The sequence below is a fragment of the Pelodiscus sinensis genome, chromosome 8 (genome assembly GCF_052426305.1).
Source record: "Pelodiscus sinensis isolate ZL-2025 chromosome 8, ASM5242630v1, whole genome shotgun sequence".
Taxonomy (NCBI): Eukaryota; Metazoa; Chordata; order Testudines; family Trionychidae; genus Pelodiscus; species Pelodiscus sinensis.
The window spans coordinates 55672151-55699799 of record NC_143059.1 but is presented as its reverse complement, the minus strand read 5'-3'; the positions used below and the strand labels follow the sequence as shown (position 1 = coordinate 55699799).

The 27649-nt window shown below is 39.9% G+C and overlaps 2 protein-coding genes across 14 annotated transcripts in view; both read left to right on the top strand.

Annotated features, from left to right (window-relative positions):
• The window catches only part of TACC2 (transforming acidic coiled-coil containing protein 2), a 207854-nt gene extending 191820 nt beyond the window's left edge, over nt 1-16034 (top strand). For all 12 annotated transcript variants that reach the window (XM_075935333.2, XM_075935331.2, XM_075935334.2 and 9 more), the window contains 5 exons: nt 1975-2018; nt 10226-10386; nt 10985-11091; nt 13522-13642; nt 15479-16034. In XM_075935333.2, coding sequence (XP_075791448.2) covers nt 1975-2018; nt 10226-10386; nt 10985-11091; nt 13522-13642; nt 15479-15544 — 499 coding nt within the window. In that variant the 3' untranslated portion in view covers nt 15545-16034. The remainder of the gene's footprint in view (nt 1-1974; nt 2019-10225; nt 10387-10984; nt 11092-13521; nt 13643-15478) is intronic.
• A 7892-nt stretch (nt 16035-23926) lies between these two features.
• Nucleotides 23927-27649, top strand: part of BTBD16 (BTB domain containing 16) — a 48164-nt gene continuing 44441 nt past the window's right edge. The window contains exons 1-3 of one of the 2 annotated variants that reach the window (XM_075935336.2): nt 23927-24187; nt 24787-24853; nt 27124-27283. In XM_075935336.2, the coding sequence (XP_075791451.2) occupies nt 24075-24187; nt 24787-24853; nt 27124-27283 (340 nt within the window). In that variant the 5' untranslated portion in view covers nt 23927-24074. The remainder of the gene's footprint in view (nt 24188-24786; nt 24854-27123; nt 27284-27649) is intronic. The other variant, XM_006111441.4, reaches the window with a different exon arrangement.

Here is a 27649-nt window from a genome sequence, read left to right as displayed (position 1 = left end):
GAGTGTCTAGATTGGCACGGACGCTTTTCCACAAAAGCACTTTTTGCGGAAAAGCATCCATGCCAATCCAGACGCGGTTTTGAGCAAGAAAGCCCCGATCGCCATTTTTGCGATTGGGGCTTTTTTGCGCAAAAAAATACTGCGTTGTCTACACTGGCCCTCTTGCTCAAAAGCATTTGTGCAAGAGAGCTTTTGCCCGAATGGGAGCAACATAGCATTTCTGCAAGAACGCTGACAATCTTACATGGGAGCGTCAGTGTTCTTGAGGAAATTCAAGCGGCCAGTGTAGACAGCTGGCAAGTTTTTCCACAAAAGCAGCTACTTTTGCGGAAAAACTTGCCAGTCTAGATGCAGCCATGATGTATCTCTAAAATTTTTAATGCTTCCTACTGCAGCTGTTGGATTCTTCTGTGGATGCTAATAGAGCCCTTCCTTTCAAGGGAAAATCCCTGCAACTGAGCTTGTTTTTTAATTTAAATTGCCTTTTTTACAGCAAAATTAATCCTTTTACAGCAGCCTCTGAGCAAATCCCCAGTGGATGACTAGAGAGCTGTGTGGTTCATGCCAAAGCTCTGCCTTACTTTTCCACAAATGGCACAGCATGTGACCTTGCATTTCCTGATTCCAGTCCTGCGAAGAGCTCTACAAACATGGATCATTACCTGAGTATGGAATCTCATATAGGTCAACGTGACTTCCCAGATGAGCAGGGGTCATGCTTTTCTGACCCATTGGCAGGACTGGGGCTAATATGGGCAGCATTAAGCCAGTGAGACTAAGTAAAGTTTTCATTAAGGGTGAACTTTACATTAGTTGCCAGAGTCACTTTGAATTCATGTTTCACTTTGTTTTTGTTTAGATGGAGAAGTTATAAATAACTCATTTGTATGTTGGGCAGTTATCCCATCACGTCCCTATTAGTTACCGACTTTTGGACCTGATGTTTTTCTCCCATTCCACTAACACAACCTATTTGCAATACACTTTTCCAAAATGCAACAAATAAAATTAACTTTAAAGAATGCAAGCTAAAAAATGTAAAAGGAATATTTTGAATGTGCACTTCAGGTGAACTAAGCACATGGTTATTTGTTTTGGTAGACAATCATATGTAGCTCATCATTCAAAGCTCTGTTAAGTCTAGTCTCATGTCATTAGCTTGATTTGACTCTGGGAAGGAACGGATCAGCTTTTCAAATCACATTTAATCTGCTTATTTTGGTTAACCTCTTTTCAAGAAGAAAATTCAAAGCAGGATGTGACTGGTATTTAAAATACCAACAAAACCACACAATTATAATTTTGCAGCTTGTTTTATAGAAATTGCATAAAATTAGGGCGATTGTGCTGCATGATTGAATATTTTGTGTGATTTTTTTTCAGTCTTAAGAACTAAATTAATGTCCTTACTTTGTATTTGATGTATGTAGAATTGGGGAGCTATCTTTAAAATGAAGGCCTCTTATCTTTTTCCTTTCCAGTCTAACTTTCTGGTGAAGTTTAAGTCAGAATAAACACGTCAATCAAAAGATAGTAAAACAGGAAGAAAATTGTATTACCCTCTCCTTCCCCCCCACACATAGACATGAACCAAACTGTCCATGGCTCTAGATCCTGAATGAAAATATAACCCTTTATATAATTCACAGTTAATGAAGTACTTTAAGGTTATTGTGAATACCTCTCTTCCTTTTATATTCAAATGACAAATTGAAAAAATTAAATCAACATTTCAGATGCTTGGTTGCATTGAATTCATTGCTCAGTTACATTTGTTTCATATATTTAATAGTTTAACAGCTGCAAACAAAAAAGTACAAGAATTTATACAGCTTCTAAGAGTGTCTGAATTGGATCTGTATTGCATTTTGCTCTGGTATAGAAATATAGTTATTTAATAGCCATGTTATTCAAGTAAATAATTAGCAACTATAACATTTGCACATATGGCTTTTCTTTTCATTTTTCTTATAGGAAAATAGTTTCAGAATATGAGAAGACGATTGCTCAGATGATAGGTAGGTGTTACCACTGTGGAACATGCTACTCTGGACTCTGAGGAGAATACAGAAATATGTTTATTGACTGGGATATACTTGTTGAACTGTTGATATAAATGAGAACTGTATATACATTAAAGGGAGGAATTGTGTGCCACTAGTTTAAGCTGGGGAAAAAAATGCAGATACTACAACCTGAAGCATTCAAGATTGTCCCCGGTCTCTCTTCTACACTCAAGTAACCTATTTATAGAAAATATGTCCAGAATGCACAACTGTTTTGGGTGAGATTCATGAATATCTCTTGCAGAAAGACATTTGTGTAATTTGAATTATTTGTACTAGACACACATCTTTTTTCTTAACTTCTAGTAACAAAAGTTGGTTCTTCACACCAACAGAGGCCATGTTTGTTAGGAACATTTATCCCCCAAAACACGTGAATTTACTCCATTCCTATATATGAGATCAGTAGGGGCCAAATCTTGAGTGACTTATAAGGGAGTTTGGAATATAAATTATGACAAGATCTACCCCAAGAAGAGCTGAAAAATATCTCTTCACAAAATGTCTTTCAAATAAAAGATTACTTACAAAGTTTCTCAAAAGCAGAAATTATAAGATTTCCAGACTATTCTGGCACTTTAGACCTAGCTCAAAAGGCACTATTATAATACCCTTATCTTCCGACTCTGGCTTTCTTTTTATAGCTTCAGAGGGATAGCTGAGTTAGTCTGTAACAGGAAAAACTTAAAAAACAACAAATAGTTTGGTAGCACTTATTTTATTAGTCTTTAAAGTGCTACCAGACTATTTGTTGTTTTTTAAGTTTTTCTTTTTATAGATTTTCAGCGCATGGTGGAGGGGGTAGCTAGTGTTATATCCAGCAGGACACTTCATTTGGGCCAGGAAAAGCAGTCCAATCAGAAATGAATTTATATCTTTCTTTTGAAATATGAGCTTCAGAAGAGAGATCAGCTCAGGCTAATGACTTCATCAAAGAGAGAGGAAAGTGGTTGTATTGTAATGTACTCAGTGTATTTCTAATGTTCTTTTGAATATGGCATTTATAGCAGAGAATGGTCATGGTAAAATGCTGTATGATGTGTGACATGGAATTTGTAGGTGCCTCTGCCTTACAGATAGACTGGTAATGAGAAATGTTTTCATTACATCTACTTACATAATAATCATTGACATTTATAAATGCATTGTGTTACGCTGATACTTTCCATTGTTTGTGCATCATACTGCATGACCCCCAATACTTTGGTTATTTTTATCATTTCCTATACATTAATATAATTAACAGTAAGGTAATATTTTCATAATGTTAGCACTTCCCTGCATGTACTATGGGCTGGATTTTGTTAAAGGAGTAAGAGACTTAGAGTATGAGGTAAACATGTTTCATATACACAGGTGTATATAACAGGATTTGTTTGGTGTTTCCCAAGGCAAAAGAATAAGAAGAATAGTATCAAAATAAAATAATTTGTCTATTTTTGCACTGACAGAACTCAGCTTCTTTTCATCTACATTGAAGAGGCTTAGGGAGGTCACTAATATCATTCACTGCAGCACTGAGCTCTCTCTTACCATCAGTGTGAAAAATTTAACTAAGAACTGCAGAAGTGACTCCAGAATAAGGCCTTAAATTCCTCTTCAAGGAATGTTGACCTAACTTCTTCTGCCCTTTTGAATTTTAGAGCTTTACTTTGGATTGCCTTTGGCTGGTGCCCAACCGTTGGTAATACATAGGCTGTAATCACATGATCAGAATACACATCAGGCTGAATTCTCCACTATTTTACACTAGATTTATGCTGAGATGTCTCCAGTGAAGTTGTTAGAGATGCAACGGCATAAAACTGGCTCAGTACTATGGAGAATCAGTCTTCCAAATGTGATTTTGGTGATCTCATACAATCTGATATTACTTCTTGTGTTTCATGTCCAAGATTCATATATCCCGGGAGCGATCTGGCTTTTCCTGTGTCAGATTCATCCAGCACTCCAGATAGGCCTTCCTTTTAGGGTTTTGTAGCACATAGTCAGGGAGGCTGAGGATATATGTTCATTTTTCATGTTTTGATACATTCTGCATCAAAACTGGAATGAACTTCCACACCAGAAACATTGAAAGTTCTTCAGTCTTACCTGGCTTGTACTTTGGTCAGATCCTACATCTGTCATTTTCTCCCAACCCAGTTTGAGTAGTTAGCTACCAAAATATTCTTTTTCAGTTATGACTGTTTCAAGTTCTGCTTTTCAGCTATTTAGGGCAATTTATTTTTCTACCATATTTATATTTACACAGTGATTTCAGTGTAACCATTTTTATTCAGTTAGGGCTCGGATCTATACAAAGGGATTTTGGTCCATGACTAGACAGCATAGCACTACTACTACTAAAAAATAATCATGGTACAACGAAATGTACAGTAGGTACACTGTAGGTAGTGGCAAATGAGTTTCCATTATAGATGGCTTACTTAAAACTGCACACCCAGTTTTTCAGATTGCAGTTTACTGTGGTGTTAACACCATTAGCCTTTGTCTGACAGTGAGCAGTCAGTGTTTGAAATGTATAAATAAAATATAAATTAATAACTACATATCTCAGTCAAAGTTATTCCTGTTTGTTTTATAATTAGCCTGTTAAGGCACCTATGACTGGGATGTCTGTACTCCTTTTTCTGATATACTGGATTAAGTGTTACATCATGCAATGTTTGATTAATGGAAATTGCTGTCAGTGAAGTAGTCTTACTGTGAAACATTACATTCCCAGGACTGCAGCTGTTTTCTTCTTCAATATTCCCAACAAATGAAGAATAATTAAAATTCCTGGTCTCTGATCACTGAGCAAACAGCAAGGTCCTTATACTTTGAATTCATACAAGTTGTTGATGATGCTTGAACTGTGTCAGATTGTGTCAAAATAGGATCTGTAGCAGAGTTTTGCAAAGGTATAGCTCTAAATTATGTCATTAATTTTGGATTAAGATGAGCTCACTTAACTGAATAAGGAATAGTCAGATGACGTAGAAAAAGCTGGTTGGCAATATACTTTACCTATACTTACGAAAAGCTAGGAATCTATTGTTTTTGCAAGCAATGCAGCCTTAATGGTAAAACAAACTAAGGAAAATTGTGTTCTTCAACATGAGTCCACTCATCTGAATTGTTTCTATTTATGACTGAATCCTTCTGATCGCTTTATAAAGCCATTTAATAGAAGTCAACTTAATCACAACTGAAGCTATTTCACTAATCCCTTTGAAGGAATATTCAGTTAGGTCAATAGAGCTTTTCTAGAATGTCTTCTCTCTATATATAACTCTTTAATGACCTCAATGTGAGCAGGGGCAGAGTCTAAATTTGCGAGTTTATACCTAGGCTGTGTCTAGACTGGCAAGTTTTTCCGGAAAATCAACCGCTTTTCCGGAAAAACTTGCCAGCTGTCTACACTGGCCGCTTGAATTTCCAGAAAAGCACTGACGATCTCATGTAAGATTGTGAGTGCTTTTCCAGAAATACCATGCTGCTCCCGTTCGGGCAAAAGTCTTTTTCCGAAAGACTTTTACGCAAAAGGGCCAGTGTAGACAGCACAGTACTGTTTTCCGCAAAAAAGCCCCGATCGCAAAAATGGCGATCGGGGCTTTTTTGCGGAAAAGCGCATCTAGATTGGCCACAGACGCTTTTCCGCAAAAAGTGCTTTTGCAGAAAAGCGTCCTGCCAATCTAGACGCTCTTTTCCGAAAATGCTTTTAACGGAAAACTTGTCCGTTAAAAGCATTTCCGGAAAATCATGCCAGTTTAGACGTAGCCCTACAGTATAGGGTTGCATCTACACAGCACCCTAAACTTGAAATAAGATAAGCAAGTTGCGCTACACTATTTCAAAATAACTTATTTCTAAAAGAATCTATTTCAAAATAGCTTATTTCGTCATTTGGTGCTATCTACGTAGTGCCAAATTTTGAAATACAATGCTATTTCGAGCCATCCCTTACTCCTCATACAATGAGGTTTACAGGGATGGGGAAATAGCATATCCGCTATATTTCAAAATAGTGGATGCATTCAAAAGACACGTGGTAGCTATTTCATGATACCTCTGGTATCCCGAAATAACTTTGCTGTGTAGACATACCCATAGAGACAAATTTTGCTCTATTTTAACTCATCCAAGTAATTCCATTCAATGATCTGTACTGTGTGGGCATGAACACTGTAGCTTTCAGTACATAACTCTATACCCAATTAGTGCTTTTTTGCATACAGCCGGTCCCCGAGTTGCGAATGGTCGAGTTACGACCGTTCACATTTACGACCAAAGCTCCCATGGAGCGGTCGTAAAGGTGGTCCCTGAGTTATGAACGCGACCTGCGCTTATGAACATCACGGTCACTATAACTCAATGGGGTCCGAATTACGAACAGATCGAGTTACAGCCAAGTGTTTGGTCCATAACTCATTCATAACTCGGGGAAAGGTTGTATGCCTTTGCTTCCTTTTTCATTAAATCAATTCCAGTTTACCTTAGCATCTGTTACACGTTTGTACACACACACAGACACATACATACCCTCCCCCCCTTGGCATGCTGTGGTCACGAAAGGCTCATAGCATGGATTAGTAATCGTGTTGCAGCTCAGGAATGGAGTAGATCAGCTGAACTGTGTGAGAGGGCTTTCAGTGCCCTTTTTTCTGCACTGGGTTTGTCAACTCTCATTTATAAAATCTACCACTCTGCAGTACATAAGTGATATATAGAATTTGTCCTGGCCCATTGTAGAAAGATGCATTTCATAATGTTCCTTCACTTTCATGAGCATCATAATCATCTATAATTTTTCCCTACTGTTCGATTTTATGTTTACTTCTCATCCTTGCATTGAAATGTATTTTCAATTTTCTCTCCGAATATTTATACATTTCAAAGTTAAAAAAATCTTGAAAACAAAAGAATTTTATGCTTTCTGCATTACAGGTTGTTGAGCAGTAATTTATTTCTGCTTTCCTAACAAATTCCCTGATTTTCTATTTTGCTTCCATTTTTGTTGCTTCTTGCTATTTGCTTGCAAAACAAATAAACAGGCAAACCTGGTAAGTAACGCTTTTCACCAACTTTTGACATATTGCTTTTTTATTTGCTTTTATTCTTTGTATTTGTTGCATCCCCATGAAATAATGCAGATATTAACTGAGACTGAAAAACATGTTTGAAAGATATTGGGTAATATCTTACTTTTGATAGTATCTGTTTGATAGAAATATTTGTATGAAAGAGATACTAAGTACGAAGGAGGAGTTTCTTATTTGTGAATTGTAAACAGTACTCTAACAAGGATTTTGCTGACAGTTTATTAGCTGCACAGTACTATTGAATACAGGAGTCACTGAGGTTAAGGCATAAAAAAATATCTATTAGGTCTTCCAGCCTCATCCCAGCCAATACTGGATTAGTTTCCATACTATATAGTCACACTTTGTCCTACCCTGTTTAAAATGTCTCAAGCAGTGGGGCTTTCAACCTTTCCCTTAGAACACTGTTCTTAAGTTTCCTGATGTTCTTAATTTTCATTTTCTCCAGTACTGCTTTGTATCATCTAAATAATTCCTCCTCTTCTTTGGGATTTATGACTGGGACCTGACCAGATGTAGGCATGACAGGGACAGCATGCAAGACATGAGGGAGATGAACTGAATACAAATATCACTCTCTTCTAATTGTCACCAGCCATCTGAAGAGCATGATGATGGTAATCTGCTTTAGTGGGAGCTAGTCCAACCCTTTTTGATGTAGGGAAGGTTGCCAAGATTCAAGAAGATGGAGGAAAAGGAACTTCCTTTATGGATGTGAAGAGGTGTGCGATGAATTCTTTATCGTGCAGATTGCCCTAGAGACAGAAGCGAAAAGAAGTCACTGAAATAGCATAGGGATTAGTGTAAATGCTGACAGTGAAAAAGGCAAAATTTTGTTTTCTTATGTTGATCCTGCATAAGATTCCATGGCATGGAATCAAAAGGAGGTGAGATTTTGTGCAGGAGAATTAGCCTGTAGCTGCAGATATATTTCAGGGTCAGGTCTTCAAGTAGCCCATGTTCCATAAAAAAAACAAAACAGAAATGAAAACTAACATTATGACAGGACTTCAGCAGAAGACCCCTAAGAAGACTGAAAATAAATGAGGGATGAAAAATGAAAATGGTTCTCCTTTTTGGGGTGGATCAGGCTCTGAGGCCGTCTGCCGGAGGCAATGTGGTCCTGTCACACCTGCCTCAGAGAGGCAATAGAAAAGTCCTCTAAATGGACTAGAGTAGCTGCAGGAGAAGTGGCCAATCAGGGGCCAGGAAGGCCCTATAAAAGGAGCTGCAGGACCAGAGTCAGTGCCTCTGGAGACCTCAAGGTGTATATACCGGGTGACTGGCTGGCTGAGAGAACAGCAGCCCTGCAGATAGCTCTGTTTGGAGAGCTTAGTGAAGACTGGACAATGATGGGACTCTGAGATAAGCCCTAAGGAAAGGGTGGGGATGTACTGCCTCCAGGAGGAGAAGTTCTTAGGGCACCACTCTCTATGCCAGAGTGAGGAACAGATTGAGGGAACAGACTCAGAGGGACACTAGAGAGGGCACTGAGATGGTCCCCTGGTAGATGTGTACTCTAAAAGGGGGTTGTGTACTTCACACACAGGATGTGTGACTCAGCTGGAGGGCTAAGTTGCTGAAGTGGCTTTTAAACAAAAGGGAGTGTAGGCACATGCATTCTCCTGGGGAGAGGTGGGTGCTTGCAGGAGGTGAGGGCTGCCCCGTTACACCTTTATTTGCTTGTGACTGTAGATATTTACAGCATATATTTTAAAGAGCACAGTTGAAACACGTACTTAGAATTTCTTAACAGTGTTTTCTGAAGTATTATTATAGGGAAACTCTGAAAACTGCTATGGTATTGTGGAGTTCAGTGCTTCTTAGTGATTTCTCCTTTGCCAGTGTGTACGGTTTAGAAGTGAAAGAATGTTATTCTAATTCTCATGCCAGCTAATTCGCCGTGAGAACCTCTCTGGTTTTGCATCATACATCTCCCATAACAATTCTGCAAGCCAAATTATGCCCTCAGTCACACTTGCGTAATGCCAGTGCTGTCAGTGAGTTTGCACAAACTTATTCACTGGACCTTTAAAAACCATTTTCAGTTGATGGACAAGATGGAAAACCAGTTCACTTTTTCTTAACTGCATTGGCTCAGTGAGGCTAACAAAATATGCAGTAGAAAATCCAGAAGGAACAGATGGTCTGGGTATGAGAGTGCCACTTTTATGTTTCCACATTTCTGAGTTGAACTGCATTTCAAAAAGTTTATTTAACTACAACCTCAATTCACCTTAAAAATCAAGCTGTGTGCCAGATGTCAGAACACAGTCGGGCTAAATGGTTTGTGTGAAAAAGCGGTTTGGAAAGTTGCAGTTTTTAAAATGTACTATTATTTGTGCAAAAGAACTAATGACCTCATCTCTGTGTAACTATTCAGAATGCACTTTGAAATATGGCAGATTGGAATTGTAGTTGTGGTATGAAAAATGAAGCCTTTTAATAAACCGACTATTGGAGCTTCCTTTCTATAGTTATGAAGAGGTCCCAGTTTATCTTTTGAGTCATCATTTGAAGAAAAGAACGGTAGAATATTTCATAGAGAATCAGGCTCTTTGACTTCATTCCTAGTTCTGAAGTTGCAGAGATGAGGATCAAAAAAGATGGTGTTGGATTTGACTCCTATGTTTACCATGCATTCAGAAAATGTAAATCTGGTGCCAGATTTCCTGACTTGCTTTGGCCTACAATGCCCAGTAAAATGGTATGTCTACATAAATTGATGTCCTAATTTCTCAACAGTAGTACTTGTGTAGAATTAAGTGAAGCCAGCATTTTGCATTGGATTATTCATTATGCCAGAAGGCATTAAGATTGAGCATTACAAATAATGTTTTATATAAATAAGAAGTTTCAAGTTATAATCACATTTGTTTTGTACATCAAATACTACAACTAGAGAAATTACCCTGAGCATAGGACTATGCTTCTTTATAATGCTTTTTCTGGCTTCAGTTCAGACACTTAAATAGCAATACAAGCCACACAGCGTAGTATCCTAAAGACTTCAGGTGATAGTCATTCGGTGTCCTTAAAATAACCCATTCTACACATTTGCTTTTTTTACAGAGGATGAACAGAGAGAGAAATCAGTCTCCCATCATACTGTTCAGCAGCTGATAGTGGAGAAGGAACAAGCTTTGGCAGACCTGAACTCAGTAGAGAAATCTCTGGCAGATTTATTTAGGAGATACGAAAAAATGAAAGAGGTTTTGGAGGGATTTCGGAAAGTAAGTAAAATATAGTTCAGTTTAAATTCTCCTCATTCCAAAATTCCAAAGAAACTCTCTTGTAATATATATATAAATATTGCTTACCTTTAAGTATTTTCATTATTTTGATCATTTGTCCAAGTTGCAAATTAGAGTGTAATTGTGTATAGGATGTGTGGGTATGTATGTGTGTATGCTTGGTTAGGAGGCAACAGCTCAAGATGTATAGTGTTACAGAAGAACAACTTTCTGGCATATATCCTCCTTTCAACTTTAGTATATGTTGTGTTAATGATGATTTGTATTATCCATTTGATAAGAGATGGCTCACGCCTAACTAGCATTGTTGGAATTCAGTCTGTAAATTCTTCTGATGGAGAACCATATCATCTTATAAGTTTGCACAGGGCATAGAATGGGGTTACCCAATCCTGTACAAAAAATAACTTCACTCCAGTACAACCTACAAAGCGCAATTTGCCTAAGATGACCTGTATGTGTAGCAGTGTATTGCTACAGAAGTTTGTCATATAATTTCATCACAGTCACCTTGTTTATTGACCACTGTCACCTTGTTTATTGATATGTCATTGATGTTTTAATCTGCTCATTTAAGAATGAAGAAGTGTTAAAGAAATGTGCACAGGAGTATTTATCACGAGTAAAGAAAGAGGAGCAGAGGTATCAGGCACTCAAAGTTCATGCAGAAGAAAAACTGGACAGGTAATTGCTGAAGTGTTTCCCTTTTCAGATGTTTAGATTACACAAACATGCTCAATAAATAGGCCTAATATTTTTTGACTTGCAGCACTGTGTGCCTATATTTTACCTTACAGACTGCATGTTCATCTGTGTTGGGGAGAGCTTAGGCTTCTAAATCATCAGTAGTTTTTCTTTCTTTATTTTTTTTTCTTCGGGGGTGGATATCCATGGCCTTAAGTGAGCACTAACTACCAAATACAGTTTGAATCTCTCTAGTCCAGCACACTCTAGTCCAGCCACATCCGTAGTCCAGCATGATTTTTGTTAGCCGGATGTCCACTTACCATGGGTGTGGTCAAGTTCCTGCGGTCCCATAAAGTTTGTTTACAGCCATCAGTCCTATGCTAATATTTAGCTCTAATATACCACTAAATGTCTACGACTACACTGGCACCCTTTTCCGGAAATGCTTAAAACGGAACAGTTTTCCGTTATAAGTATTTCCGGAAAAAGCGCGTCTACATTGGCAGCATGCTTTTCCGGAAAAGCGTCCGTGGCCAATGTAGATGTGCTTTTCCGGAAAAAAGCTCCGATCGTCATTTTCGCGATCGGGGCTTTTTTGCGGAAAAGACTACTGTGCTGTCTACACTGGCCCTTTTCCGGAACAGTTTTACCGGAAAAGGACTTTTGCCCGAACGGGAGCAGCATCGTTTTTCCGGAAAAACACTGACAATTTTACAGTAGATCGTCATTGCTTTTCTGGAAAAGCAAGCGGCCAGTGTAGACAGCTCGCAGCTTATTCCAGAATAAGTGACCCAGTGTAGACACAGCCAATGTCTTTCAAGAGCCCAGTAAGCAGCAGAGGTGTTGGTAATGCTAGACAATATTGACCTCCAGTGATTAAGTAAATTCTCTGGTTCAGCACTAGTCAGGTTCAGAGAGTGCCAGAATAGAGAGAGACACTTGTACTAGCCTCACCATTTACAGAGAACAGGGCAAATTATAATGGTGCTCTGTGCAGTATCCTTCCTCCTAAGACCGCTTCAGAGGGTTTATTTGCTAGCGTGGTAAGATATAGTGAGTGTTCCTAGTGCCCGCTTATACTTCACTCTGATCGCTGCCTGAATGAAGACACACACGAGGCATTGTCCTATGTCGAAAATGAAGTGACATTTGGGTTCACTTCTCCAGTGCTCTCCCCGTGTCTGTCTAGTCTATGGAGACCAGAGGGGTTCCTGATCAAAGGCTTATAAAGAGCTTCAAGTGAAATTAATTTGTGGCACTAGAACAGTTAGCACAGTTGATACAAACAGCTTAACATTAGAACATAAGAACGGCCGTACTGGGTTAGACCAAAGATCCATCTAGCCCAGTATCCTGTCTACCGACAGTGGCCAGCACCAGGTGCCCCAGAGAGGGTGGACCGAAGACAATGATCAAGTGATTTGTCTCCTGCCATCCCTCTCCAGCCTCTGACAAACAGAGGCCAGGGACACCATTTTATCCCCTGGCTAATAGCCTTTTATGGACCTAACCTCCATGAAATTATCTAGCTTCTCTTTAAACTCTATTATAGTCCTAGCCTTCACAGCCTCCTCTTGCAAGGAGTCCCACAGGTTGACTACACGCTGTGTGAAGAAGAACTTTCTTTTATTCGTTTTAAACCTCCTACCCATTAATTTCATTTGGTGTCCTCTAGTTCTGCTATTTAGGGAACTAATAAATAACTTTTCTTTATCGGCCCTCTCCACACCACTCATGATTTTATAGACCTCTATCATATACCCCCTCAGTCTCCTCTTTTCTAAACTGAAAAGTCCCAGTCGCTTTAACCTCTCCTCATATGGGACCCGTTCCAAACCCCTAATAATTTTAGTTGCCCTTTTCTGAACTTTCCAAGGCCAAAATATCTTTTTTGAGGTGAGGAGACCACATCTGTACACAGTATTCAAGATGTGGGTGTACCATAGATTTATACAGGGGCAGTAAGATATTCTGGGTCTTATTTTCTATCCCTTTCTTAATAATTCCTAGCATCCTATTTGCCTTTTTGACTGCTGCTGAACACTATGTGGAAGTTTTCAGAGAACTGTCCATGATGACTCCAAGATCTCTTTCCTGATTTTCGTAGTCAAATTAGCCCCCATCATACTGTACGTATAGTTGGGGTTATTTTTCCCAATGTGCATTACTTTACACTTATCCACATTAAATTTCATTTGCCATTTTGTTGCCCAATCACACAGCTGCAGTCTTTATTCAAGGGAGACCAGAAGCAACGCAACAGAAATATCTTACTGGATGGTAGCTGTCAGGCTAAAGCTTGAAGGGCACATTCAAAATGGTGCCCAGCAACTGCCCATCCACATTCATCTGCTTCATCTGTTTTAGCTGTTAGCCGTAAGAATTTGCAAGAATTAACATTCACCAGAGCAATCTGTATTTCTATAGAGCCAATGCTGAAATTGCACAAGTCCGAGGCAAGGCTCAGCAAGAACAAGCAGCGTATCAGGCCAGTCTCCGTAAAGAGCAGCTGAAAGTGGATGCATTGGAAAGAACACTGGAACAAAAGGTAACTAAGCATTTCTATTCTAACACTAAACTCAGTTGCTGTGGTGCAGTTTGCTAGCACCAATTGCTCTAAGTAGGGCAGTTAATCTGTCTGAAAAAATCCAGTCACAGAATGACTTTCCGATAATAATTTGCAGGCTAAAGAAAGAAAATTGTGTGTATCATACGTGCTTCTTTATAAAATGCATTATGTGTTATATACTGAGCTAGAAATTGTGTATTTTCTTGTTACATTTATGAAGCTACATCTGTTTTCTTTTCACTGAAAGATTTTTTTAGTACACAGGATTTGTGGTTAATTTGTGGTTCGCTTTGTTTTAAAATCATGTACTTGCACCAATTTTTGTCCTTTTCTTTTTTTTTTTTTTTTAAGTCATGCATATGTATTCGCATTTACATAACTAACAGTGTCACAATTGTTAGCAGTTTCTGGTAGGATCCCTGGCTACTTTTCAGAGAAGAAGCATGTTGTGAACAGTGTTGTCAGGCCACATGGGGTGGAGAGGTGGTGGAAACTGAGTCAGGCATGGGATAACATATAATTGGAGGTGCCCCTTGTTGTTTTTTAAATTAGCATATATGTGCTATTTAATCTCTGGGCCTAAGCCTGCTCATATTCACAATCTAACCATGGTCCTTTGAAGATGTGTAGCATTAGCACTTGTAGCAATTGGACTTCCCACTAGTATGCCCTTTAATTTTAGGTAGAAGTTCCTGTCTGGTACCCTCTGGATGAGGCAAGGCAGTGGAATGGGGAGAGGTTCCATGTACCTTCTTCTCTATAGTGCACTCACACATCACAGAACCATAGAAATGTAAGACAGGATCTTACATTGAGGCAGGATCAAGTACACCTAGATCAGCGGTTCCCAATCACTGGTCGATGGTCTGGTGCTGGTCCTCAAACCACTGGTTGCTGGGCTGTGGTGGCAGCACTGGGGCTGAGGTGGCGCTAGGAGGAGGCACAGCAGGAGGTGCCTCCTCACCTCCTCTCACCCAGGTAAAATGGCAGCCCGAGGGCTGTTGCTACACTTCAAAGGCAAAAGTGCCACGTGGAGCCAGGGGTCAGTTGGTTACTGCTGGGGTCAGCTGGTCCTCAGGTGCAGGCGGCGTTTCAAAGCGGCAGCACCGCATGGAGCCCAAGGACTGGCCCCAGGCTTCAAGCGGCACCACCACTTTGAAGTGCCCGGACTGCTTCCTCCCTCTCCTCCCTTGCTGCCTCTATCTGATAGAGAGAGCAAGGGATGGGGGGAAGTGCCTAGATGACTATCCTGTCGACTATCCGATACGTATTTGCTTATCAAAGAGTTGACTAGTCCTTCACATCTCTAGTACAGACACAGAACAATCAGCTACAAATACAGGGAATTTAAGGCATCAGTGTTTAGAAGAAACCTATCTTATTCTCTAAACCAGTAAATAGTTCACTTTCAATGTAATTAGGATTCCTTAGAAAAGGAAATAAAGAAAAATCCAGACAAGAATAATCCAACATTTAATCTTTTTCAGCTCATATTTTTATCTTAATGTACAAGACGTTATCACTGTGACTCAGCATTCCTTGATGATAAATTGAACTTATTAAAGTAGAAAAAATCCAAATAAAAATAAAAAAGCACACTCTTTGAATGTGTTGCTCTTTCATATATAGCAATCTTCTGTATTTGAGATTTATTAGTGCATTTCTATCTTTTTTGTTATTAGTGATGAAAAAGATGTTTCTCCTAAGATCACATAATAATAAAAGCAAAAGATGCTCAAATGTTTCCTTTTCAATGTATCTTTTTAAAAGACATTTTGCACTATTAATTTGTTTGCTTGTTCATTCTTTTTTTAGAATAAAGAGATAGAAGAATTAACAAAGATTTGTGATGAACTGATTGCCAAAATGGGGAAAAGCTAACTTTTAACCAAATTTGTGGACTTCAACATTGAGTGCAATATGACCATTGGCACACTGATGTCCATACGTTGATGTGGACAGGTTATATTTTCACTTTTTCGTATGCACTACTGTATTTTCTTTCTAAATAAAGTTGATTTAATTGTATGCAGTACTAAGATGACTATCAGAATTTCTTGCTATCGTTTGCATTTTCATATATTTCATAGCAAGTTGATCTCAAAGTTCCTGTATCAGGGAGATGGTCAAGTTCTCTAATAAATTACAAATTGCTGATCCTAGCCTTCCCTTTGTACATGAGTTCCCATGTTGGATGTCTTTTGGATTTAATATAAACATGTATTACTTGCATGGGGACTCTTGCCTTAAGGAGTGTAAACTTGATCTGCATTTGTTGATTTGTAAAATAAAATAAAAAGTGGGAAAAAAAGCATGTCTCTCAAATAAAATTCTATTGTAAATAAATTTTTTCGTTGAAACTTAAAAATAAGCATGATTTTATTTCATTGACTTGGTGCTTTTTTTCTACATGTAATGCCAGAAACATGGTAAAAGGAAATGCCAATTCTGCTCACATAACTTACACACGGGTATCTTTTCTCACATGAGCATTGTCATTAATGGGACTGTTTACAAGAGTAAATTTGCTCAGGTACATAAGTACAGTTTGAACCTCTCTAATCCAACACTCTCTGGCTCCAGCAATATCCATAGTCCGGCATGATTTTAGTTAGCCAGATGTTCACTTATCATGGATGTAACCAAGTTTCATGTGGTCCTATGAAATGTGTTTACAGTCACTAGTCCTGGCTCAGAAGTGTGTATTCAGTGCAGCTATTTATCTCTAATTGACCCCAGATGTCTTCTCAGAGCCCAGTAAGCAGCGGAAGTGTTGGTAATGATGTTGGACAGTATTGACCTCCCGTTGTTCAGCACTGGTAAAGTCCTGAGAGTGCTGGACTAGAGAGGATCAACCTGTATTTGGGCCTTGTAGGCATGTCTACATGGTCTTAATCCTAAATGGCACTGAGAATTCTGATCCTGACTCAGCAAAGCACCCTCACAGGTGTGTAATGGGACTACTCTTATGAGTAACACGTTGTAGGATAATTTTTTATAAAAGTATAATATAAAATAGTACAATATATACTACTGAGTATATTTAAGGTAAGGAGTGACTGCATTTTACTTCCTGATTTTATTTTAACAATTTGCCCTATAGAAATGGACAAGTACATCTGGTTAGAAGTATAACCAGAATAAGCTATATAAGTAGCATTCTGCACACCTCTTCATCCTCTAAGTCATCCTCTACAGAGGATTAGGTATGTAAGACAAGCATTAGGGCTTTAATGACAGTCAAACTGCTTTCTTTGTCTAATGGGTACATCTCTTGGATATCCATGATGAAGACAACCTTCAGCCTGGTTCTTCTTAGCTTGCTTTTTGTAATCAAAAGTAAGTAATTTCTGTCAATTCAGGTTTTGTTCTCTGCCTTCAGACACATGCAGAGAGTTCAGCATCTTTGTTATTAATCTTTGCCTGTCTTATCTTTCCATTATTTTGTGTGCTATGAAATTATTTTATTATTGTGGCTAACAGAGCAGAATTTTATCTAACATGTTAATTGTAATGCCTGCTTTCCAGTGGACAGCAAGAGCTCCTTTTTGTTTTTGCAAGTTTTAATTCCATTCAAATGTATGCCTATGTTTAAAACTACTATACAGTTTATACTGTGGGTCAGCACTGGGAGGAATGAGAATGAATAAAATTGTCACTGTAAAGTTTTAGCTAAGAGCATTGCAGGAAACAGTATTTTGTACTTTTTAATGTGTCATTGTCATAATATTTCAAATGAATTGGATATGTCAGGGGAAAATTAGCCCCGATGACAAATAGATGTTCACAGATCTGAGGTGTGTATTCTGTTTACAATACTGTAAACTGAAGAAGACAAAAATGAATGTTATACTTCCTGTTTGTTTTAGTGGAATTCATTTCCTCATTGCTACAAAAAGGAGTAAAGCCTATTTCAGTACAATTAAATGTGTTTAAGATGTCTCATTATGTGTAAACCCCCCCCCCCCATCAAAACCAAAGCAGTGTACAGATCGTATGTCTTTATAAGCAATCGAGATCCAAATCTGAGAAATAAAATTTGATTGGATTTTGAAAAATCCTTGGGCATGTTGCAACTTAAAAATCCAGCATAACTAATTAGCTATTTTCAGTGTTTGCTCCAGACAGAAGTTAAATGAGGAAATTGAACAGTTACCTTCTAAAACACCTTGACAAGCTCAGGAGCAATACCTATTTAAAGTAATTTTTCTTAATGACAGGTGAAGCACTGCAATGTTATACTTGTGTAGGTTCTAGTGATGAAGAATGTAACAGACAAGGAACTCAGCAATGCCCAGGGCTCTCAGATGCATGTGCAGTCATAAGAGGACAAGCAAGTAAGTAGATACAAAATTGTGACCAAAAAGCATCATATTTATTACTTTCTGTTATGAGATACCTGTGAGAATTAAATTACCAGTTGGCTAGAAGAAGCTACTCAGATGATGAGAAAATATAGGTACCTGTAGTTAAATATGTTCTCTCTCTATTTAAGTACTGTTAACAAATCTTAACTCTTATTATATATGGATTAGCAGAAATATGACAATAAAAATATAGGTAGATATTAAATTCTTCTTATTAATGCACTATAGCACACCATGTAGATGTACATTATTGGAGATGAGATAAAATAGCAAACTTTGGAATTAATTAATGTTTATAAACTCATACTCATAAAAATGCCATAACAGCAGAATGATTGTTATTATGCTTGTCTCTTCATTATGTTTGATCACTGGATGTTTAGATTCCTGTTTATAAGACAGCAAAACAAGCAAGCAAACCTGAACCTCTTATGTTTTGGATTAAATGTGGCTCTGTTGTAGGTGGTCTTATGAAGTCCTGTTCATTCAAATCATTCTGTGAACGGGCAAGAAGGGATGGATCCAAAGCACCTGGAGTGAGCGTTCATTGTTGTTATTCAAACAACTGTAACGCTAAAAGCCTGGGCTCAAGAAACGCCATCTCTATCAGCTACATATCTCTCCTGGTCTCTACAGTGTTGTGGCATCTGCTGTTTAACTTGAAGTAAAAAACAAAATCAAACACCAGTAAACCAACGCTACAAGGCTGCCTTTTTAGAAACAATGACTAACCATTCCTAAGAATGTTACTCAAATATAAATACAACAATTAGTGCAGGTTAGAGATACTTGAAAAGGGTACAATTCTGTCATGAAAAGATGGAGGCTCAGAGGAAATTTACAACAGCAGATAAAGATTATATTGTGACTTAACAGTGTTGGCAAACTTCCTCTTCTGCCTCCTCTTTACCCCAAGGAGCTTCTGGTGATAATATTTAATGTTATACTGGAGCATATACATTATTACAGAATTTGTATACATGAATGTAATATTATACCTAGAAAAAAGAAGACTTAGCTGCAAGTAGCAGCCTTGTAGCGTGGTGAAGAAGGTTTTACATGTTCAAAATGCTTTTGAATTGTTGGCATATGTAAATTGAAAAACAAACGGAAATGTTCAAAAGTAGTAATTGAAAAATCTAATGGACCATAATGTATCTAATAATCCTTCAAATAATGTTCGTTATCATCCCCAACATTAATCATTCACAACATGGTCATGAGGGGGGAAAACAATGTTTGAAAAGATTCTACATTCTGGATGTTCTCTATAGGCCAATATTACAATCAGAGAACCTACAAAACAGCAAAACAACATTAATCTGCAAAATAATTTGCAACTTGTGGGCTTCCTTCCAAAAGATCAACTTAACTCTATCTCTACCAGTAGACTTATGGAGTGGAATGTCCTAACCAAATTATAAGTAGAGTAATGACATTCTGATTTGAATACCCTCCGCAGTTTCAACTGGATATAGTAATAGCTAATTCTTTGCTTCCTATTGTAAATGTCTGTATTTTAATATTGTGTGGGGTGATCCCTGTATATAGTCCTTGATCCCCCTCTCATTGACTATAATCATTTGTTTTTTAGTTTGCTTGTGCAGTAAAGCATAAAGCACTTTGGGATCCATCTGAATGAAAGGCACTATAAAAACAGCAGGCATTGATAGCCGTTCAATCATTGTGTGCTCCATAGTAACTTCAAAATTAAATCAATCCAGCATGTACATTTTACATTAAAATATTTTATAATATTTCATGTTTCCCTATTAATGCTTAAAATATTGTCATCGCATAGTACAACAGTGTCATTTCTCTCAAAGCTGAGATGGAGCAATAGCAGTCCACACTTGTTACCATTGTCTGCTGTGGAAAATGATCAGGCCCTGGTGGTATTTCTGATCATATCAATTATACATATGGACCAAAAATTGTAAACGTGGGATCCTAATATTAGTGACTTGACTTTCAAAAGGTACTGAGCTGCCATTAATTTATATACACGTAACAGATGCACAGCACCTCTTAATAGCAACCTACTTATGTAAGTGCTTGATACTCATAGCTATTATAGGCCAGAAAAGACTATTGTAATCTTCTGGTCTGACCTTCTGTATAACCCAAATCATAGAACTTTGCTGAGCTCCTGCTTCAAATCCAATAGTTAAATTAGAGCATAGTTATAATATGAATTTAGAGATCTAATTTTACAAAATCATTTTAAAAATTGGCCTCTGTGTTTATGGAATTTTATAGACAAATGCAACTGCAGTCACAATAAAATTAAAGATTCACTAAATTTTCAGTTTTGTTTCTGCAGTAATTTACTGAAAATCATTGCAAAAAAATAACTTTCTTAGGAATCTGCAGGCATCCATAAAACTACTTTAGTTTCACTTAGGATGACTATAAAATACATGTGATTTTATTGCTGCTTTACATCAAATTGTTGAAACAGCTTTACCTTCAAGGTACAATGTAACTGATCTGCTTTGAAAGTATTGCCGACCATGTTATTTAACGGTTTCCTTGTACTCTTCCCTCTGTCTCTTATCATCTATTGCTTGTTGTCTTCTACTTAGATTGTAAGCTCTGTAGGGGCAGAGACAGTGTTCTGTGTTTTCATAGTGCCTAGCACAATGGATTCTGAGTCCATGGCTACGATTCCTAAGAGCTATGCTAGTAGAATGTTAAATAATAATAAGATTTCGGCAACACAAAGGAACTCAGTTGAGAGTATTTACTAAAAAGACTCATACAAACCTAAGCTAATAGCAAATCAGCATTTTTTCATTTTATTCTTAGCTTGTATTACTTTGATCTGGCTCCTTAAAACTGTTATATTCTGCTAAATATTTATTGTTTAGCATTTGGTGAAGTCCCTTTAGCCAAATTGGATGTACTTCATCCTTGTATTTTAGATGCTGCCATTCAGCATTAAAGGGCCATATTTTCCTTTATATACATGTAACATATTTTGTAATACTGGAAATTAAATATACACGTTAAACCTGTATATCTATATAAATAAATAAATGATAGATGATGTCTGTGGAGTGAGCATTTAAGAGAATTTTTTAAAGGTTTTAGATAGAGACATTGACTGAGGTGGGGAGAAAAGTCCCAAAATTCATCTAAAATTAATCTCCGGGCACTAGATGTCAGTATTTGCCACCCAGAGAAAATAATTTGGGGAGGGAGGGTGGTCAGGGAGATGTGCAGGACTTGTTTTAGACAATTTTTGGGGCCCTATGGAAAGTAAAATATAAGGGACTTCATTCTGTTTTTTCCTCCTGTAGAATCAAGTTTGTCTACCTGTTTCTGGCTGTTGAGGATGCTAATTCTTCCTCCCAAAATGTTGAAAGGCCATAAGGATGAATGGCATGGAGGCTGGTTATAGGAATCAGTTTTTCCTTTCCAGGAAATAAGCAATACTTTGGTTTGTTTTTAATCCTACCCTCTAACCTTCGAAAAGTATCTATGGCTCCTTCTTGGGAGATGGGAGTAGCTAAGTGTGTTCATGTGGACTCACAATTATTTGTCCCTACTTGTTATGGTAGAAGGCCAAAATGGAACTGAGAGCATATTTACACTGAAAAAAGACCCAGAGCAGTGAGTTTCACAGCTCAGGTCATCAGACTTCATCTTGCAGGACTCATACTATGGGCCAGTGTGTAGACATTCAGCTTTGAGCTGGAACCTGTGCTCTCAGATCTACCCTCCTCACCAGATTTCAGACCATGGGCTCCAGCCAGAGCCCAGATATCTACCCAGCTATTTTTAGAATTGACCCAAGTCAGTTTTATGTGAGTCTTGATGCTGCGGGTTTTGATTTTTGCAATGTGGACATACCCCAAATCTCGTGTGGTCACTAGAAACAGAGACACGGATTCCTCATTCTCCCAGTCTCTTTGTAGATGATGAGACTTTGTGATCAATTGGATGATCTAGTGAAGAGTAGGTGGGCAAGTGATGTCCACCTCCCTCTGAAAGGAGACCATACTCTAGAATTGGATTTCTGGGAGCTGTGGGAAGTGGCCATCCGCATACCCCTGTGACCACTGTAGACACTTTCCCCACAGCCTACGTATGCCGGGAATGGAGATGTGATCACACCATGGGGGTGTGATGCCTATGGATGGCCAAATTCAGCAAAATGTCTTGAGGCCTGCAAGACAGGTTGCCCACCACTGGCATAGAGGCTTCAGACTGTATTACTGCCTGTCGCGGCATATGCACACGCTTAGGGAAAAGTATACAGGAGTGTGGGCGTGGCCTAGTCAGCTGTTGAATTGTTGGCAATCTCTCGGTCTAGGAGCACCAACCCTTGGTCCAGGGTTGTACTGCCTAATGGCTAGAGTCAGTGAGGAGCAGCCCACTAACTCAGGGCAGCCCGGCCTAGTAGCCAAAGTCAGTAGGGGTTATTGGCCCTTTAACTCAGGTCAGCACAGCTTGGTAGCCAAAGCCAGTAGTGGCTGGCCCTTTAACTCCAGGTGAGACGGCCTGGGGGCCAAAGTCAATAGAGTAGGCCCTTTAACTCAGGGGCAGCACAACTTGATACCTGAAGTCCATAGTGGTCAGCCTTTGTTGCAGGGCAGTACAGCCCAACAGCCAGAGTCAATAGTTAGGCTGTACAGCCCTGGGATAAGAACTATCAGCTAGAGTCAATTGGATTTGGAGGATAGGGGGACCCAGGCCCACCCTACTCCACCAGGTCCTTAGCCAGGGTTCTGTGAGCTGCAGAGTGGCCTACCACTCCCTCAGCAGGGAATCTGGCCGAAACACACCAAGTTTACCTGGGCGGGAGAGGCCGCTCCTGCACCCTCCCTGGGTCACTTCCTACCAGTGCCGGTGGGTTGGCATCCCATGTGGTCGCTGGGTCCTCTGGTTCCCCAGCAGCCGCTTCTCCCTAGGGCTCCTCTGGGGCTGTGTACAGCAGTTTTCTGGGACTCTGGTTCCCACTGTCAGGGTCGCCGGCTGGTGGGGCCCTGTAGATCCTTCACCTTCCAAGGCCAGCCCAGACTGAGCTGCGCTCTTGCCTTTTATGCTGTCCCAGCATTTGGAGATGCCCAGTCTGGGTGGAGAGGCGGGACTTCTGCCCACAGAGTTTTAACTCCACCTGCTTTAGTGTGGGGTATGCACACCTCATCACGCTGCCTTTAAGCTAAGAACTTAGTCATATTGTTCAGGCAGTAGAGATTTATACTTTTCAATCCACAGGGTTCTGGATTCAGTCCCTGCAGCTGACAACCCAGCAAGACGTCCCATTACATAGACATGCTGCTTCCCGGTTGCAATCCATAATACTAATGTATGGGCCACTTTGTAAAACTACCTTGGGAGGATAAGCGTGCAGCACAGCTGGGCTACTATTATTCTTATTTCTGTCCACACTTTTCCCAGTAACCATGCTAGAGCTATGTTAGCTGTAATAGCATTTACACATGGATGTAACAGGCCAACCTCTGTCCCAGACAAAACAATGGAAAATCTGAGAAATGGTTCAATTAATAAACAAAGTGTAGGAATACAATGAATGTTACTCAACATAATTTTATGGGAAACAGTCTTATCAAACCTGATTGCATTCCTGGAGATTACAATTTGAATAAAGGCATTTTGATTTTAAAAGTTAAGTCTATATAATATAAAAACAGTCATTAAATGGATTAAGAAAGGCTAAATGACATCTTGCCTATAGGGAATAATCAAATGGGGGTGTTTCTACTACAGGGTAGCCGCAGGGTGCTTTCTACATCACTTCTGCAAGGATTTCATGATGTCATAATAGAAAGTACATGTCATAATAACAAATTGTCTGAATCAGATGACCACCAGAATGGTCCCTTGTGTTCCAACACAGACTGTCTCCTGTAGTCCATGGAAACATGATGCATCAATTTGTCTAGGAGAAATCCAAGGCAGTGGGTGACAGGAGAAGGGAGCTTGGGAGCCTTTTGGCAGCTAGTTTCCAACACTCCTCAGCTGTGTTTAAGACCAGCAATGCATAAAAAAGTTTACCATTATTAACAGCATTCATCATGGCGACCATAAACACTACTAATTTAGTGGCCAGTCAGAAATCATTAGAGTTAGCACAGCTGACTGCTTTTGTCCCCCAGGTTCCTTCATCAGATATTAAACCAGCAGACTGGTAAGTATGAATTAATGTTTACGTATATATTTGAAAGGCGCAGTGAGATTTCCTGCTGAATGATGATCCCCTGTCTAATCATGGAGTCCACTTCCTCTCTTGCAAAACTGACTTTTGTTTTCAAATGATTCCTGTAACACTATGAAACTGATTCATGCACACTGTAGGAAAACTTCCTTCTAATGCTTCACATACTGTGCTGTTCTCCTTCTGTCCAAAGTCTCTGCAGCCATTGCTGAATTTAGCCTAAAAAAAAAACCCCAATGAGGGGGAAATATAATATCCCCATTGTATTGGTGTGGACACCAAGGCCAAAGATCAGGCTGAATTTTTAAATGGGCTCACTAATTCGTTGTGCCTCAGTTTGAGACCTCTATAATCTGACTTTCAAAGGTGCTGAAAACCCCAAGTTCTATAGATTTAATCTGCAAACTGGTCAAATTCTGTCTTCAGAACTGACCATGCATTTCCCATTAACTTCACTGAGCACCCGAAGGATAGGATTTGATCTCTCTCTAGTTGAGAGAATGGGAGGAACTTAATGAATTTGTAAAACGTAGTTTTGGTCTCATGCTTTACTGTGTTCCTTTACCTCTCAGCTATTTGCTCTCAGCTCCTTTTGCAGCCATGGGAGGACTTTCCCCAAGTGAAAAGAAAATACCCAAGGTAGGTGTAATATCTTCCGATTGATACCAATGCCTTATTAAAGCTAAAACTTCTAAATAGCATAAGTATCTCTAAACTGCCTCTCCCAAACATATGACAATTACTGATTTTAGTAGCTATAAGCACTGAAGACTAATATCTATTATCTGATTGATCGCATATAGTGTATGGGAGTATAACTGTAAATGAGACTAATGGGAATTACACATGGGTATCTACTGCACGCTAATTGTAAAGGCAGGCTCCTGAAAACAACTAGAAGACACCTCAGAACTGTAGTAATTTTAATTCATTTCTTAAGGGCAAATCCCTTGTAATTAGATGACAAAGAAATAATAAATTCCCTTGTAATTAGGTGGGATTGTGAAGTTCATGATGGCACAATTTCCCTATGAACATATACATGTTTGCACTAAGGGCAGTGACCCATGGCCAATGTAATGCTTCATGCAATACCTATATTAAATGCTCTTTTTTTTTCATGATAAGTCCAGTGAAAGTCTGTTCTTTTAGTGGAATTTTGCCTGGCTTATTGAGTACTGAGTTTAGACATCAGAGATTCAAAGTCAGGTGGCCTTTGTATTTTGCATAACTTTGTCAGATGGGTGCTGGCTTAGAAAAACCGTGACTAGTATGGTTAGATGAGGGTCCTAACTGATCAGATCTCCCAAAGCTGTAGGCCAGGGAGGAGGAGTTGCTACGTAATTCTGGGTTTGCCCCACCTCCATTCTAAGAGAGGACGACTAGCGAACACACTGTAGATTTGACTTGATAGAACACTTGCTTCTGTGCTCCAAGAACACAAATCTTGGTGTAGAACCCCAGCCCTTGAGAAATACCCATATAAGGTGGTTGTGATTCCTTCCCCATGTGTCATGGTGGGAGACCATGCCCCCTTGCTACAACACTTCTGGGGTAACCTGGGTTCAGGGGAAACAAGCTCAGTGTTAACCAACCCAGAATGCAGTCAGGCGGAGCAAGGGTAGTGAGTCTGTTTGCCTGGTGCCCTCAGTCAGTGTGTGGGGCAGTGAGCATGTAGAGGCTCTGGCCTCCAGTTAGCCAGTGGTTCCCAACCTTTTCCAGATGGGGACCCATTTTGACAATTCAGGAAGACTTGGTGACCCAAAGCAATTCAAAATGGGGGGAGAAGGGAGGACAGAGCCACCTGGGGAGACACTTGGTGACTCTTTTGAAATGTAATGGCGACCCATAGTTGGGTCCTGACCCATAGGTTGGGAAACCCTGAGTTAGTCAGTCAGTGCAAAAATGAGTCTTTGCCCAGAGTCCTCAGTCAGGGTGGAGCAGCAACCAAGTAGGAGCTCTGACCCACAGTCAGAACCAGAGGCGACCAGTGAAGAGCTCCAGGAGACCACGGTCACATGAACTCCTCTCCCCTGCAAACTATTCAGCCCCCTCCCCTGAGCCATGCAGCTGGAGGAGCACAGCAGGCTGGGGCCGCTGCTCCACTTGCCCTGCCGCTGCTGGTGACTACAGTGGGAAGAGAGGGAGGGAGGGACAGACCCCTGCTGCAGGCACCAGATCCCTCTCCACTGCTAGTCTGTGTCTGCTGGCCAGCCTCTCCTGCTCATGGCGTTTGGGGCTTGTGATCTCTCACACCCCCAGTGCATTGCCTACAGTCAGAACCTAATTTAGGTTGGTGCTCAACCCTCGCAGGCCTCCTAACAACCAGATGGGGAGGTGGCCACCACTGACAGTGATGGGTGGTTGGCGGGACACAGGCCCTCCCACTCCACTGCATCCCAGCCCAGGACCCAAACTGTGGCTGAGTCGTCTGCCACTGGATCAGCAGGGAAATCCAACTGCAACACACTGGCTGGCTTGCCCACAGTCACAGAGCCAAACCTATTTGGCATTCCTGGGCTCCTTCTTACCCTCCTTGTTCAGATGTACCTGGGCTCCGGGTTGTTATCATCCTCACTCGGCGAGATGGCACGTGACAGTCCCAATGGCTCCTTGGGGTCGGACAGCTCTGCCAGTCTCTCCAGGTCTGGCACACTGGAGCAGTCCCCATCAGGTTCAGGCTCCAGGAGTAACAGGGAAGAGATGGCCTGCTCTCTTCCCCAGTTGAGCTAGATGGATGGCCTTTTACAGCACCATTTCCTATTCTTGCTTCCAGTGGGGTGGCTAAAGATATCCTGGTTCTGTTCCCCAGAGGGCAGTTGCACCTCCCTCCCCATCTGTCATGGCATGAGACCACACCTTCTTGCTGCAACATATTACAAAGATGTATCGCTCTGTCTTTTTTTAAGGCTCCATTGCCCTTGAGACAACGTTACTTCCGCATACAGGCTGGCTTCACCAATCGCTGGCAGTTTCCTTACAGCCAAAGCTGTGATCTGTTAGGAATTGCACAAGCTAATAAGGCTTTCAGAGTCTGCCTCAACGAGACCCTGAAGAGGCTAATGACAGGTAGGGAAACAGAAGAAAGCATGATTTGCTTTTGCTCATGCATTTTAACTAGAAATGTGGCCACAGGAAAATCTCCACTCCAAACGGCTGAACTTTGGGTAAGTTTGGATTTAATCGTAGAGTCCTTCTTCCTCCTGTCTAAAACCCAGGGCTACTGAGGGAAAACCCAGGCTCCCTGCTAATTGGGAAAAATCCTTGTAACCAACTACCACCTTCAGGGATGTTACTTCTGCTGCTACATGTTTGAACCAGCCACTAATCCCTTCTCTTTCTTTGGAGGTTCAGGACTGGCCAGTAAACTTGCTGCTAGAGCTGAGTTTATAGGCATGATGTCTTTGACATACTAGCTGGTGTCCATTTCCCTTT